At 38.0% G+C, this 17130-nt stretch overlaps 1 protein-coding gene across 1 annotated transcript in view; it reads left to right on the forward strand.

The window, feature by feature from the left end:
* PSPC1 (paraspeckle component 1) overlaps positions 1-17130 on the forward strand; it is an 82550-nt gene that overhangs the window by 51653 nt on the left and 13767 nt on the right. Inside the window, exons 5-6 of the mRNA XM_011976544.1 lie at positions 3430-3535; positions 5399-5419. Of these exons, the coding sequence (XP_011831934.1) occupies positions 3430-3535; positions 5399-5419 (127 nt within the window). The remainder of the gene's footprint in view (positions 1-3429; positions 3536-5398; positions 5420-17130) is intronic.

Genomic DNA, 17130 nt, shown 5'->3' on the forward strand with positions numbered 1-17130 from the left:
CCACCAAGTTCAGCCATAAAAATGATTGTTAAAAGCCGTAATAGGAATCCCATTCTTTTCGTTGCCCTTTTTCCTGACATTTGCATCGCAGACATTCTTTCTTGCCAGTAGATAGTAATCTACCTCTGTAACAGATGTGTTTCTTGTCTCCCAAGGTGTCAGTGAATCTTGTTTCCCATTTATAACTGATTAATGTGTCCTTGACCTTTTGCTTTTATAAATAATGCCACAGAATATATCTCTGTATACATATGTCCCTGCACATTTGTGCATATATTTCTATTTACTGGAAATAGGTTTGTTCATTTAAAATTATGTGGTAGAAGTTGGCCCCCAACAAGGTCGCTGTGTCTACTGTAATTGTCTTTGTAATTTGGAAGCTTTGAGACTAAAAAGTTTTGGTGTTTTTTTTTTTTTTTTTTTTTTTTCTTTTTTTTTGAGATGGGGTCTCGCTGTGTTGCGCAAGCTGGAATGCAGTGGCGCAGTCTCAGCTGTCTGCAACCTCCGCCTCCTGGGCTCAAGCGATTCTCCTGCCTCAGCCTCCTGAGTAGCTGGGATTACCACCACCATGCCTGGCTAATTTTTGTATTTTTAGTGGAGACGGGGTTTCACCATGTTGGCCAGGCTGGTCTCAAACTCCTGACCTCAGGTCATCCGCCTGCCTCAGCCTCCCAAAGTGCTGGGATTACGGGTGTGAGCCACCGCACCGGACCAAACATTTTTCTATGTATCCTTATTCATTCAAGTGGCAGTCTGATGTGAATCCATTTGTTGGCAAAGGTTGATCTGAACTCCTGTTATGTAAAACCTTTATTATCTCCAGAGTGTGAATGTTTTATCTTACTGCAGAAATATTAATGTGGATGATTGTGGGATGCTGCCCCGGATCCCACTAAGCATATAAGTAGTATTAGTATATTATTAGTATAGTGACCCTTTTTATAAGTAGCATTAGTATGAGTATATTGACCCTTTTTAAAATGAGTAAAACTGAATTTCAGCACATTTGGCCTTACTGGATCTTCCCATCCCCACACATACCCATGAATGTGAAGTATTTTCTTCACAGTAAAATGTATGAAATGTGTTAATATCCAGGAAAAGGGTTCACCAATTTACTTAAAGATTATTTTTAAGGATTATATTAAGAGTTATATTTTAGAGGCAAGACAACAATCTTAAAATAGTCCAGATTTTGCTTGAAATCCCTTAGGAACATTTTTGTTCATGTGGCCTGACGTGAAGTTCTGAGTTTTTTTGTCTGGCAGTAGAAGAAATCACCGTATCTTTTTTTTTTTCTTCTTTTTTTTATACGGAGTCTCGCTCTGTCGCCCAGGCTGGAGTTCAGTGGCGTGATCTCGGCTCACTGCAAGCTCCGCCTCCCGGGCTCACGCCATTCTCCTGCCTCAGCCTCCCGAGTAGCTGGGACTATAGGCGCCCACTACCACGCCCGGCTAATTTTTTGTATTTTCGGTACAGACGGGGTTTCACAGTGTTAGCCAGGATGGTCTCGATCTCCTGACCTCGTGATCCACCTGCCTCGGCCTCCTAAAGTGCTGGGATTACAGGCGTGAGCCACCACGCCCGGCCATCACCTGTCTTTTAATTAGTGGACTCAGATTTAGCAGGAGTGTTGTGCAACAAACAAGAACAAGGTATTTTGAAATTTGAGAAGTGGCAATTCTAAATGTAGGAAAAGTATGTTATAAGAGAAACGTACTGAAAAACGAGACCTAATAAAGGGGTATCAGCTTTATACAGCCTTCACCATTTAAATTACTGTTACAGTTTTATTGGTGGGTGGGCATACACGTTGAGCATCCATTATGGGAAATGTTTAACACCAGAAGCATTTTGGATTTTTTCACATTTTCAGTATTTGCATTGTGTTTACCAGGTGAGCATCCTAAATCTGAAATGCTCCAGTGAGCATTTTTTTAAACATCATATTGGCTATAAAGAAGTTCCAACCGGGGCGTGGGGGTTCACGCCTGTAATCCCAGCACTTTGGGAGGTTGAGGCAGGCAGACCACTTGAGCCCAGGAGTTTAAGACCAGTCTGGGCAACATGGCAAGACCCTGTCTCTAGAAAAGTACAAAAAATTATCTGGGCATAGTGGCACATGCCTGTAGTCCCAGCTGCAGTGAGCCGAGCTGAGATTGGGACACTACACTCTAGCATGGGTGACAGAATAAGACCCTGTCTCAGAAAAACCCCAAAAATCCAGATTTTGGAGCATTTCATATTTAGAAAATTCAGAAATGCTTTCAGATTTTTGGATTAGGGAAACTCTACCTGTGTATATTTGAATTTGCATTGGTTTAAATGCCAATATAATGTGAGTCTGTTACTTCAGTATTACTATATAGGTTTTTCCTCTTAATCATTTATAACTTCATTACTGATTTAATCGTAATCCTGCTATATGTAGATAGTGATTTTCCTTTGAAGACACCTGTAGGCAGGGATCAGCAAACTTCTGAAACTATATATTAACTATTTCAGGCTTTGTAGGTTACATTGCCTCTGTCTCAGCTACTCACTGCTTTAGCCCCAAAGTAACTATAGACAGTAATGTAAATGTTTATGCTATAACCTCATTTCTAGAAACAGATTATGGGCTGACACCTGCTTCAGGGGATTTCTTTTAGTGGGTTGATGAAAATGGGGAGAGAGGAGTTGGTAAGGCTTCCTTTTGGAAATAGGACTTTTGTCTAGGCATTGAGGTTTTTTGAGGTGGCTTATCTCTGGATATGTTCTGAGTGCCTTTAAGAACTGTGCAATGTCAGTGATAGATCAGTAGATCTGACTTTTTCCCTTTTTTTTTTTGAGACAGGGTCTCACTGTTGCCCAGTCTGGAGTGCAGTGGGGCAATCTCCGCTCACTGCAAGCTCTGCCTCCTGAGTTCAACCTATTCTGGTGCCTCAGCGTCTCGGGTAGCTGGGATTATAACACACCTGGCTAAGTTTTGTATTTTTATAGAGATGGGGTTTCACCATGTTGGCCAGGCAGGTTTTGAATTCCTGACCTCAGGTGATCTACTCGCCCCAACCTCTCAAAGTGCCGGGATTACAGGTGTGAGCCACCATGGCTGGCTGAGATTTTTTCCTTTTTATAGTAAGAGAGTACATGTTTCAGCTTTTTTTTTGACTCTCAATTTCTTGAATATACACAATTAACTATCCTAGTTATGATTTTACTTTGTTTTTCTGGTTTACCTTAGCTAAGTTACTTTATGTCTTTGGCTTATTTGATTTATTAAAGGCTTGGAGCGACATAGAAGGAAGGTAAATTTAGGATGCTGTGACCAGTCGTGATTACAGGTGTGGCATAATGTGATTGCATAAATGGTTTTATTTTACATGCAATAAAATGTCAGTGACAGCTCGCATGTCCTGATGCTGACATTTGTATTTAACACATTTTCAGACATGAGGAGGAGCATCGGCGGCGGGAGGAAGAAATGATCCGACACAGAGAACAGGAGGAGCTGAGGCGACAGCAAGAGGGCTTTAAGCCGAACTACATGGAGAACGTAAGCAAACTGCTGGTTACTAAGATGACTTTACCTTTTCAGGTTTATGATGCACATTTAGAATTCCTTAGATTTTGGTTTATACAGTGGTCTTTTCTCATCTCTCTAAATTTATGATGTTTGATAAATTAGTGATTTTCTTAACCTCTCATGGGTGGTAAAGTAAAATTAGTTTCTGAAGGTAATGTTTATGTTTTATGAAGTGGATGTCGTATTTTTTCCTATTATTTTAGTTAATCTTTAAAAAACATATGCTATTAAATTAGAAATCTTGATATATACATCATTTCCACTTGACTGATTTTCACCGTATAGTAATATTGAAACATCTTTATTTTGGAAGATTTCAGACATGTACAAAAGGATTCTAGTGTGTACTCATCATCAGCCATAACACTTGTAAACTTGTGGCCGATCTTTTACAGCTTTAAGTATAACCACTTTATTTCCCAATTTATTTTATTTGAAATACCTGACTTCATATAATTTTATTATTTTCAGTATGTCTAAAAGATGAAGACTTTTTAAAAAAAACCTTTATCATGTTTTAAAAATGATCAGTTCTTTCATTTTAACTAATTAAAGCCCAGATTTGCACAGGTCTTAAATTATTTTTTTTTTTTTAAACATTTGATTTCTTTGAATTGGCTGATATATCCAGCCTCTTTTAGTCTAGGTTTTCTCTTTCTGTCTTTAATATTTTAGTTACCTTTTTTTTTTGAGCTGGAACCTTGCTCTGTCAACCAGGCTGGAGTGCAGTGGTGCAATATCAGCTCACTGCAACCTCTGCCTCCCAGGTTCAAGTAGTTCTCCTACCTCAGTCTCCCAAGTAGCTGGGATTACAGGTGTGCGCCACCACACCTGGCTAATTTTTGTATTTTTAGTAGAGATGGGGTTTCACTCTGTTGGCCAGGCTGGTCTCGAACTCTTGACCTCAAGTGATCCACCCACCTCAACCTCCAAAAGTGCTGGGATTACAGGTGTAAACCGCTACGCCTGGCTGACATTTCTAAAATAGATCATCTGTTGTTTCAGAAGATTATGCTCACAGAAAAGCATTAGGTGACAATATACCTTCTTTTCTAGTAGCTTCTTATAGTGTGTATCGCATACTTGAAGCATCATGATAAAACTAATTTGGCTGGAGTGTAAGTTGGGAGCTGTAGCTGGGACCACGGCCTGGTTTTTGTTACTCCACCGCGGAGATACTGATGGTGTCCATGTTTTTAGAGGGTTATTGCAAAAGAAAGAAGATTAGAAATGACTTGTGACCCACAGTAACTTAAAGTATTTGCTTTCTGACCTTTTTATAATATCTGTGGAAACCTGGGCTGGAATCTTAATTTATTTATTTTTTCGTTTTAAAATTAGTATTTATGGTAGATAGACCTCAAAGTCACTATGCTCTTAACTTTTTGGAGTATCCATGTTTCAAATAGTATGTAAATGAGGTATGATAATTGGATAACACTGACTAGTGTTCTGTTAGTTTTTTTGTGCTTAGAAATGATACGAATCTGCACAAATTTTTCATTATTTTGGTGTCAGTTTTATTTGGTTCCAAGCTTCACAATGCTTCTTATTACTATAAAGTTAATCAAGTACTAAAAGCAGTATGAGTGAAAGCTCTACCTATCTCAAATATTTTGTGTTAATGGTAATATATTAATAGGAAAACATTGTATTAAGAATGCATTGAGGCCATTCTGTCAGTTGTTCTTCATTTACTTTGAAAACTGTCTTTGGAGGAAATTGTTAAACAATTTTAATGCTATGTGTGTGTGTGTGTGTTTTTTTTTTTTTTTTTTTTTTAAGCTTTGAAATTAGGCCCTCTTATGTGCTTTCTCTTATTTCACTGTTCAGTTTAAAGGGAGGAATCAAATGGTAAGTGTTCAACTTGTCCAAGTAATGAGTAAAGTTGATTTTCTTCGTTAATTTTAAGATGCCACCTCTTTCTTCTTGTCTTCCTAATAGCAATAGTCCAACACAACTAAGATTTACGGGACTTTCAAGTATAAAATAAATACTGATTTACATATTTCATGTTTGAAATAATTTCATGTAACAAAGAATGAGGGAAAACACTTGTCATATCTGGTCATCTTTTTCTTTGTCAGCCTTCAACTTGACCATAATTTTATGACACATGGGAATATATTTTTAAGAGTTTCAAGCATATAAGCCAGTACTTCATCAATATCAGTTGTCGTTTTTATTTAATACTTTATTTTTCCTTAGAAGACAAACTTTTTGATAATTGCTGTTGAAACTATAAATTAAACGACATTTTTTACTCATTTAGGATAGCATTCAACTGCCTTAAGAATGAATACATTTTTATAATATGTCTTAATTGCATTTAGGTTTGTCTTTACCATAATATAGAGTGTATTTGATTTTTTTTGTCCAGGCAGTATTTACTAAGTGGAAATTTTCTACTTATCACAATTTTTGGACACATTAGAAGCGATTATTCTGGAAGCAGTGGGAATTTTATAAGATTGGTTTTTATAATTGTCTTGTGACTGTTTTCGTATTAGGTCACTCCACCACCTGTAGATTAAGTAGTTTAAACACTTCAGTACTTACCAGTCTTTATTTATGGGAAAAATTTGCATTGGAGTAAATGACAGATTTTAGTTCTAGCATTTTGTTGATGCAGTTTCTTGGAGTAAACATTGCTTCTTGGGAAAATGTTAATGTCATGAAAATACCCAAATGTCCATCTTATTTTAGCTTTAGTTGTTGTGTCATGTAGTTATGAAATATTTGAGTTAGGAATATTGGGGTGATGTTTAAATTTTATGTTACTTGGTTTTAAAACCTGAGAAGTTTCTTTCTTTCTTTTTTTTTTTAATTTATTTGTTGAGACAGAGTTTCGCTCTTATTGTTCAGGCTGGAGTGCAATGGGATGATCTCAGCTCACTGCAACCTCTGCCTCCTGGGTTCAAGCGACTCTCCTGTTTCAGCCTCCCGAGTAGCTGGGATTACAGGTGCCTGCCACCTTGCCCAGCTAATTTTTGTATTTTTGGTAGAGATGGGTTTTCACCATGTTGACCAGGCTAGTCTCGAACTCCTGACCTAAGGTGGTCCGCCTGCCTTGGCCTCCCAAAGTGCTGGGATTACAGGCATCAGCCACCACGCCTGGCTGAGAAGTTTCTTTTTCTTGTATGGTACATATTAATGCTTGCCTCTTCAATAAAGAAAAGAGTAATTCCTCATACCCTTTTCAGTTTTCCTACATTCAACTAAATATATACCTGACTTGCTATTAAAGCTTATTAGTCCCATTTGACTAGTTGGGAATAGCCCTAAGTATTTCAACACAGTTTATTCAACACACATAATAAACTTGAAAATAAAGGTATGTTATATGCTAAGGCAACAGTTGGACTCAGTTGTATTTCTTTGCTTGTCAGAGGCATTCCATTGTAGCACCCGAGGGACTGTGAGGCCAGAAGGATTAAGAGAATGTTGGCAGAGGCTAACAGTGTAGTGCTTCGTCCAAGGACAGGCAAAAAATGTTTTCTTTTTTCTTTTAGAGATGGGGTCTTGATATGTTGCCCAGGCTTGGCTCAAGCAGTCCTCCTTCCTCATCTTCCTGAGTGGCTGATACAACAAGCATACGCCACCGTGCCCAGCAGAACAGTGTTTTTGCAATGTCCATAATAAACACTCAAGGAGCTTTTTAAAAATGTGGGTTCCTAGATCATACTACTAATAATTGATTTGTTTTTTGATCCAGGTAGATTGTAATACATTGATCTTTGATCACCTTTTTTTGCTAATTCCAGTAGTTTTCAACCTTGCAATATATTTGTGGAACTTAAGGAAAAATGCCTGAGATTCAGTCCACCAAGTATTTTGATTCAGTATGTCTAGGTTGGTACCAGGAGATCTACATGTTAAAGAAAACTCTACACCTTGCTTATTTCTTTCTGTTGGCAGAGATTCAAAACTACTGGCCTTGTATTGAAATGAGACGTATTGAAATGAAAATAGTTGAATTTTTTGTGGGTCCTGGGAGTGTTAGTGGAAGGCATGCTTGATGTAATTCAACATGGCGTAAGATTTATATAGGACGAAATTTGTTTATTTATTGATGGTATCTTGCTGTGTTGCCCAGGCTGGAGTGCAGTGGCTATTGACAAGTATGATTATAGCACACTACAGCCTCAAACTCCTAGGCTTAAGTGAATCTTCCTGCCTCAGCCTCCCAAGTAGCTGGGAGAGTAGGCATGCTGCTGTGCCCATCTTTCTTTGTTTTTTTTCTCTTTTGATTGTGTCTCCCTATGTTACCCAGGCTGGTCTTGACATCCTTGAGCTATCCTCCTGTCTCAGCCTCCTGAATAGTGAGACAATAGTTGCCTACCACTGCATATGGTTATATATCCGTCTTTAGAACACGGTTTAAACAATATGACATTCTACGTGAATAGTTCCCTGCAGAATTTGGGTGTGGCAACCTTGATTTGGGCTTTCAGACTGTATGTGCAGGACATATTATCTCAAACTATGCATTAATTTTTCGTGCATAGTTGTAATGGTTTTAATTGTCTCATCCAGACCAGGGGTTGACAGCCTAGAATAGACCAGGCTCAGTTCACATGCTGCCTATTTTTGTAATACTTGTTTTTGTTTATTTTGTTTATGACTTCTTTGCCCTACAAAAACTGATTTGAGTAGTTGTGACACAACTATATGAGACTGTATTGAGACTACATGGCCTGCCAAGCCTAAAAAATATTTACATCTGGCCCTTTACCTGAAATATTTGCTGACCTCTGATTTAGAGCCAGTCTGAGAGTTGAAAGGAATCTATAAAAAGTGGCTCATGTTAACCAAACTCATAGAACTTGTGAAGAATAATGCAAATCTATTCATTTATATATTCTTTTCCAGTGTTTTTAGAAGGCTCACTAAGCACAGCACCTCATATTCCAGATCCAAGGATTCCTGAGGAATCCAAATTAATATTCAGAAGGTTCATTGGTAGTCATGGTTATAAACCAGAGCAAAAGTTATGGGAAGAAATGGTAAAGAGTCACAGCCTTGCAGCTGATACCTGGGATTTTAAAATCTTTTTTTCCGTTTTGAGACGGAGTCTTGCTCTGTCGCCTAGGCTGGACTTCAGTGGTGCAATCTCGGCTCAATTGCAACCTCTGCCTCCCAGGTTCAAGTGTTTCTCCTGCCTCTGGGATTAGAGGCGTGCGCCACCACGACTGGCTAATTTTTTATTTTTTATTATTTATTTATTTTTTTTTTTGAGGCGGAGTTTCACTCTTGTTGCCGAGGCTGGAGTGCAATGGCACGATCTCGGCTCACTGCAACCTCCGCCTCCCGGGTTCAAGCAATTCTCCTGCCTCAGCCTCCCGAGTAGATGGGACTACAGGCACACGCCACCATGCCCGGCTAATTTTTGTATTTTTAGTAGAGATGAGGTTTCACCATGTTGGCCAGGATGGTCTCGATCTCTTGACCTCAGGTGATCTGCCTGCCTCAGCCTCCCAAAGTGCTGGGATTACAGGCGTGAGCCACCGTGCCTGGCCTTATTTTTTATATTTTTAGTAGAGATGGGGTTTCACCATGTTGGCCAGGCTGGTCTCGAACTCCCGACCTCAAGTGATCCACCCACCTCGGCCTCTCAAAGTGCTGGGATTACAGATGTGAGCCACCGTGCCTGGCCTTATTTTTTATTTTTAAGACTGAGTCTCGCTAGGCTGGAGTGCAGTGACACGATCTCGGCCCAGTCCAACCCCTGCCTCCGGGATTCAAGTGATACTCCTGCCTCAGCCTCCCAAATAGCTGGGACTACAGGCGCGTGCCGCCACACCCGGGTAATTTTTGTATTTTTCGTAGAGATGAGGTTTCACCATGTTGGCCAGAATGGTCTCGATCTCTTGACCTCAGGTGATTTGCCCGCTTGGCCTCCCAAAGTGCTGGGATTACATGCGTGAGCCACCACACCAGGCCCATGCCCGGCGAAGTTTTATATTTTTAGTAGAGACGGGGTTTCACCATGTTGGTCGGGCTGGTCTCGAACTCCTGACCTCGTGACCTGACCGCCTCAGCCTCCCAGAGTGTTGGGATTAAAGGTGTGAGCCACCACACCCAGCCAAAATCCCTTTAGTTCTAGTCAGTAGAGGTATAAAGCACTCTTCTTTCAAATGTTAACCCCTCTTGATCAGTATTGTTGAATTTGGCCTGTTTCTTTAACCAGTCAGCCTCTTTTCTTGCCTCCTGCGTGGAATTTTTGTTGTTTGTTTATCTATCATCTCTTGATTTAATCGGAACCTAACTTTCCCTGATGTGTCATGTGTAAAACTGAAAAACAGAAACTATCCAGTAAAAAAAAAAAATTCCATTAATGTATGCTGTCAGAGAAGAGTGATCCCATTGTCATTTACTAATGAATAGGTACAATTTTATTTTCTGAAATGGTTTGTGAAGATTCCAGAGCAGAAGTTACAGTTTTGTGGTTTCCACATGGCCGTCCCTCTTTTTCTACAGTTTTTAAAGCTCTAATGAGTTATTTATGTTGCTTAAGAAGATTTGTTTTTTGAAGTCTAAACTCCTGAAGCATTCAAACAAAAGACACATTTTACAAGGGATTTTGATGGCCTCTTCATTAACTTACGGAAGTAACTAAAGAATTGTTTGCTGAAGGATTTGATGTCAGATTTAAGTGTGACCTGCTGGGCTGGTAGGCTTATTTCTGGTATAATGATGGCCTAGTCCCAGTGGTTTGGACATGTTGGTGAAAATCAAAATGGATAATAACAGACATTGCAATGGTCTCATATGTAATGTTCTAGTTGTGACTAGTTTCGGTTGTTGATGTTTTTACATATTCATTAAAATAATTTATTATAAGCCAAGGAATTTTCTCAATATTTGGCATGGTACATAGTTGTAACTTGACTTAGACTTTTGTAATCAAATAAAAACAAAAAGATATGTAAGTTTGTAATGTTTACACATATTCTTGGAATTGATTTGTAGGATTTTGCTGACTTGGGATATTTGGGTTGAAGGTATGTGTCAGTTTTAACCAGGTGTTGAGTTATTTGATCACTCCTCCAAAGGTTATTTAATAGTTTTTATAATATCTAATGATGCGTGGGAAACCATAGAATGTTTCATATAAAATGGGACAAATGAACATGGATACTATTAAAATACTTGCTACAATAGGCATGAAATGGGCTTTCTTAGGTGAACCAGGAGGTATGGTTAGCCTAATCATATGCTATGATTATTAGTATTGGTTTTCTGTGTTTTATCATCATATTTGTTAATCTTTTTTGAATGACTACTTGGAAATGGTGACTGAATCTCTTATTCTGTGTACACACTTCGTCAGAGGACCCTTCATTGTATTGATTAACTTTTTTTTTGGTCTTACCTTCCGTTAGAGTTTCAGAGAGGTTCATAATCCAGAAAAATTACCATGTTTTCTTTTTTCCCTTTGGAGAATATCTGTTCAGACTCAGGTCATGTATTTCTTCTGATTCCTCACCCTAGCTGTGATTCTTTTCATTAAAATAAGTTAAAAGAAAAATTTTTTTTAAGGACGGAGTCTCGCTCTGTTGCCCAGGCTGGAGTGCAATGGTGTGATCTCGACTCACTCCAACCTCTGCCTCCTGGGTTCAAGTGATTCTTGTGCCTCAGCCTTCCAAGTAGCTGAGATTACAGGTGAGTGCCACTACATCCGGCTAATATTTGTATTTTTGTAGAGACGGGGTTCCACCATGTTGGCCAGGCTGATCTTGAACTCCTTACCTCAAGTGATCCACCTGCCTTGGCCTCCCAAAGTGCTGGGATTACAGGTGTGAGCCACTACCCCGGTCCTTTTTATGTTTAATATAGTTTATTCTTAATACTTCCCAAGTTGTATTCTAATTTTGTTCTGACTTTGTGTTCTCTGAATTTTTCGAGGTCACAAATTCTGTTTGTCATGTTACAGTTACTGAGATGTAAACTGAGAGAATTAAGGAGCTGTTTGAAGTCTTGTTTTTCCAATGCCAGTGCAGCTCAGTTATGGTTTTCGGTTTGTATGGATCACCAGACAATGGCATTTATTGAATATTAATGCCTCAGATATTACACAGTTGGTACTTTGGAAAACATAGGTGGCACTGAGGTACAACTGCTGATAACATTTTTATAGACTTCATACGTGATTAAATAATGAAGAGTAATTTTTAAAAGCAGCCAAAGAAACCATTTTTTTTGTGCTTGGTTTTCGACACACCTAACTTTTTACTTCAGAGTATTAGACTTACAGGACGACTGGGATGTTACCATTTTGGAAGAAAAATTTGGTCACTGTTTCCTGTATTTAGAACATAGTGCTGAGCACTGTAGAGGATACAAAGGATGTTAGAGGATTTTAGGTGCTGAGAACTTACACGGAGTAATGTTAAAAGAAACAGCTCAAATGTTCTGAGAGTTTACCAAATGAAATTCTTTACTGAGGGTGTCTAGCTTGTCATTAAATAGTCTTGGCACTATTGTGGTACTTTTGTCTGTGTGTGTGTGTGTTTATAAAATGATGTGATTTATTTATTATTCCTGCTGTGTTGTAGGAATACCTCATGTCTTTTCATTTGAAATGGTAAGTTCTTCTAATAATTTTTGGTTCAGAACGGTAAGATTTCTTAGCTAATGTTAACTCTTGTTTGAGCAATCAGAGAAGAGGAGAGTCAAGACCGGCAAATAGATGTGGTTAACTAATGTAAACATACCTTGTGCATTGTCTACTATATAATACAACTAATAATAATTTTAATTGTTAGTTTGAATTAGTGACAGAAGATCCTCGGAAGGCATAAAAATTTAACTTCTTGCTTCTGCTTTGTGACTTGTTTAATGTATTTGGAGCCACCTTACAGTGCTTGTTCTATATAGTGACAATAAATTATGTTTCAGGCTAGTCAGTATCTAAGATCTTCTATACTTCATATTGAGGATAGTATCTGTAGTATCATGTAAAATATTAGAACTTTATACTAAAACTAAAAAATTATGATGTCTATTTATGTTCAGTATTAAGGTACCAACTAGTGAGAAGTAGGCTGTAGGAACTCTGGTTTGTAAGCATCTTCTACTGATGAGATGCAGTTATATGAGTTAGATTGGTAATTATTATAATTACAAACTTTCAAAGGGTTTTGTTCATTTGAGTTAGATTGATAATTATTATAATTACAGACTTTCAAAGACTTTTATAATTTAAGGTAACTGAAAGTTTATGGGTAAGTTTACTTCTTTTCTGAATGGTATCTTACACTACATTGTGCACTATGTCAAACCCTGGCTTTTCTGGTTGTAAGTTTACCATGATTTTCTTAAGATAACTTCTTCATTTGGTTTATTATTGTTTTTTCTATATTTGGTTTTAACCAATTGATTTGATTGTTACAGTAGTTTATTTTATAATGGCAAATTTTAAATAACTTTGATTTTTATTTTGGTACCACTTAAATGTGTAAAAAATGACTATGTATTTGAATCTGTAGCTTTGAGTTACCTATTTAGAAGAAAATATGTATTAACTTATCACGATTTCAAGGCCTCTGGTAAATTATTAAGATGATTTATCTAATGCCTAATACCACAAACAGAAGCGGATACTCTCCTGTATAAAATGTGTACTGAGCTCATACGTTGGCCTTCTGTGCCTTGTCTTCCTCTGTTCTGCTTTTTTCTGTTGATGGGACCAGTTTGAAATTGCTGCTTGCGCAGTTTATATTTGTTTTTTTCTTTCACCTTTCATACCTTGACCTGGCCAGTTGTGATAGTTTTACTTTGGTAAGGAAATGCACTGGATAAGAAAGAGGTTTTGGATCAAGAAATGCAAACCAGTCACCAGCATTAAGTGAGCTTTGGTAAGATTTTATTGCTAGTATTGTTTGTCTTACAGCTGATATCCTTGCTCATTTTTTTTTTTTAGGAGTTCTGGGTAAAATAACTAAATTTGAAGAATAATTAAATATTATTAATCAATTTTAAGTTGTAAAAGCGCCTCTTCAGAGAGAGTTTACAATGACAGTTGGAACTGGTAATCTTGAAAATACTCTCAGGTGTTTGCATTATAAATGCATTATAATGTATTATAAATAAAATTCTTAGGAGCAGTGTTGTGCACCAGCTACTTGGGAGGCTGAGGTGGGAGGATCAATTGAGCTTAGGAATTCGAGGCCAGCTTGGGCAACATAGTGAGAGGCCCGTCTCTTAAAATCTCAGCCGAATAGAAGCTTCTTTAACAATTAATTTATGTAAAATACTTATTTCCTTCTGTCCCTTGATGTATGCTAGATTGTGTTTACATTTAATTGATCTTCGGTTATAATGCCACCCTATGTATTAAAAAGCAGCCATTAATTTTTCTACACATTCAGTTGAATTTGACAGTAATATCAGAGCAATCTATTCACTCAATTACCTGAACGAGGCTTTCAAAATATATTGTTGAATGTATTTGGTTTAAGAGGCACATGTCAAGTTAATGAACACAGTAAGTTTCCCTACTTCTATTTGTTGCCTCTATTTCTGATTTAGTATTTAACAAGTAACAACTACTTTTTGTTTCGTGACTAAACCTTGCAGTATAAATTAAGATGTAATTACGTGGGTGCAGTGGCATGATTGTAGTCCCAGCTACTTGAGAGCCTGAGGCAGGAGGATCAGTTGAGCCCAGTGAGTATAAGTCCAGCCTGGGCAACATAGTGAGACTTATCTTTATTTATTATTATTTTTAATGTAATTGATTATTCAAAAGGATTCATTTTAAAGTTTCAATATTTTAGTAGTCTTTTTCAAAAGAGCTTTAGGTCCACAGCAAGATTGAGTGGAAGGTACAGAGATTGCCTGTCTACCCCATGCCACATACATACAGCTTCTCCTGCTATCAAAATGTTTTACCGGAATGATATATCTATAAAAATTGCTGAAGCCACATTGACACGTTCTTATCAGCTGAAGTCTATAGTTTACCTTCAGATGTGCTCTGGGTGTACATTCTGAGGGTTTTGACAAATCTGTGACATGAACCTATCATCATAGTATCATACAGAGTATTTTCACCTCCTGAAAAGTCTTCTGTGTTCTTCTTTATCCCTTCCACCTACCCCTTGGCAACCATTGATCCTTCTATCTCCATAGTTTAGTTTTTTTCCAGAACGTCATATAGTTGGAATCATACAGTATATAGCCTCTTCAGATTGGCTTCCAGTCACCTGGCAATATGCATTTCAGTTTCCTCTATGTCTTTTCATGGGTCGATAGCTCATTTCTTTTTAGCGCTGAATAATATTGTGGTTGTACCACAGTTCACCCATTCACATACTGACAGACATCTTGGTTGCTTCCAGGTTTTAGCAATTATGAATCAAGCTGCTATAAACATTCCTTTGTAGGTTTTTATGTAGACATAAGTTTACACATCCTTTGAGTAAAAAGCAAAGAGTGATATTGCTGTATCAGATGGTAAGAGTATATTTAATTTTATCAGAAACTGCCAGCCTGTCTTGCAAAATGGTTACACCTGTTTGTATTGCCTTCAGCAGTACGTTAAAGTTCTGGTTGTGTCACATCTTTGCCAGCATTTGTTTTGTCAGTGTTTCGGATCGTCACCATTCTAGTAGGTTTTGTAGTACTGTCTCATTTTAATTTGCAATTCCATCAATGTAATTTGCAATTCTGTCAATAACATACGATGTAAAGTTTCATTTAAACAATCATGTAACTGAGGAATATTTTCCCAAATATTCATGTGTGAAGGTATTTAGGAATGCATGTATTGAGGGGAGAAAACCCACCTTTGGGTATATATATATATAAAGAGATTGTCTTATATTTTTTAAACTACCTCTCACTAACTACCAGCGAATACTTCAGTGTATTGGAAATTAATGTGTTTAATTGCCTGAATTTAAAATGTTAAGTTTTCCAAGCATTCACTATTGATTAAGTTGGAAAGTTTACATGCTATTGAGTTGTATCAATGGAAATGTATATTTTTTTCTTTTCATTTTAAAACATTGAAAAAGTTTTTTGAGTGAGGTCTCATTCTGTCACCCAGACTGGAGTGCAGTGACGCAATCATAGGTCACCGTACCTCTAATTCCTGACCTCAGGGGATCCTCCTGCCTTGGTCACCCAAAACCCTGAGATTATAGGCACTGGACACCATGCCTGACCCTTATTTACTATTTTTTTTTTATTTTAAGTGGAGTCTCCCTCTGTTGCCCACGCTGGAGTGCAGTGGTGGAACTCAGAGACTCCATCTCCTGAGTTCAAGTGATTCTCCTGCCTCAGCCTTACAAGTAGCTGGGACTACAGCGGTGCACCACCACACCCGACTGATTTTTTTTTTTTTTGAGATGGAGTCTTACTCTGTCGCCCAGGCTGGAGTGCAGTGGCACGATCTTGGCTCACTGCAGTCTGCACCTTCTGGGTTCAAGTGATTCTCCTGCCTGAGGCTCCTGAGGAGCTGGGACTACAGGCACCCGCCACAACACCTGGCTAATTTTTTGTGTTTTTAATAGAGATGGAGTTTCACCATGTTGATCAGGCTGGTCTTGAACTGCTGACCTCAGGTAATCTGCCTGCCTCAGCCTCCCAAAGTGCTGGGATTACAGGCATGAGCCACCATGCTTGGCCTTAAGTTTTTGTAATTTTAGTATTTGCGCGGTTTCACCATGTTGGCCAGGCTGATCTCCTGACCTCAAGTGATCTGCCCGCCTCAGCCTTCGAAAGTGCTGGGATTACAGGTGTGAGCCACCACATCCGGCCCAGTTTACTTTTATTAGAAAAGATTAATTTGCCGATGTACGTCTTTCAATATCTTAATACTTTTTTCATGAGTTAATACTTTCTTGGCAGAGAGGCCTAATCTCTTGAGGTTTTTAAAAATACCCATGAATATTTCATGTAAGTGATTTTTGCTTCATTCTTTGTGTCTACAATTTGTAATATTTCTGGCTCCTAACTTTTTTTTTTTTTTTTTTTGAGATGGAGTCTCGCTCTGTCGCCAGGCTTTTCATAGAGATGGGGTTTCACCATCTTGGCCAGGCCGGTCTCGAACCCCTGACCTCAGGTGATCTGCCTGCCTCAGCCTCCGAAAGTGCCAGGGTTACAGGAGTGAGCCACCGCGCTTGACCAACAGTTCTTATTTAGTCTTTCTCATGAAAATTTAACTGGTTATAACTTCACTCTTCTTTTATGTAACCTTCTCTAGTGAAGGAAAAGGTAATAGTATATAGTTTGCTCACACTAAAATACTTTCAATTGCTGAATATATATTTTTTTTAGAGAATTTATTTTTAGGAATATTTAGATATTCCTAATTGATTAAAAAGGCTGAATCCTGTTACTTGTCAGAACTTACTATATTTTTCTCTAGAATTATGTATTTTTTAGTGGATTTAAATGTTCTACATTATTTTAGCATTTTCTTTTTTTGAGGCATAGAACCTAAATAGCATGTGGTGATTCCTAGACCATTCTTAAAGCTTCTTTTGAGATAAACATGAGAGGTCTTTATCAATAAAGAATTTTGACTGTGACCTAAAAAAGAGTATTGATTGTGC

Source organism: Mandrillus leucophaeus, unplaced genomic scaffold, assembly GCF_000951045.1.
Source record: "Mandrillus leucophaeus isolate KB7577 unplaced genomic scaffold, Mleu.le_1.0 Scaffold168, whole genome shotgun sequence".
In the NCBI taxonomy this organism is placed as follows: Eukaryota; Metazoa; Chordata; class Mammalia; order Primates; family Cercopithecidae; genus Mandrillus; species Mandrillus leucophaeus.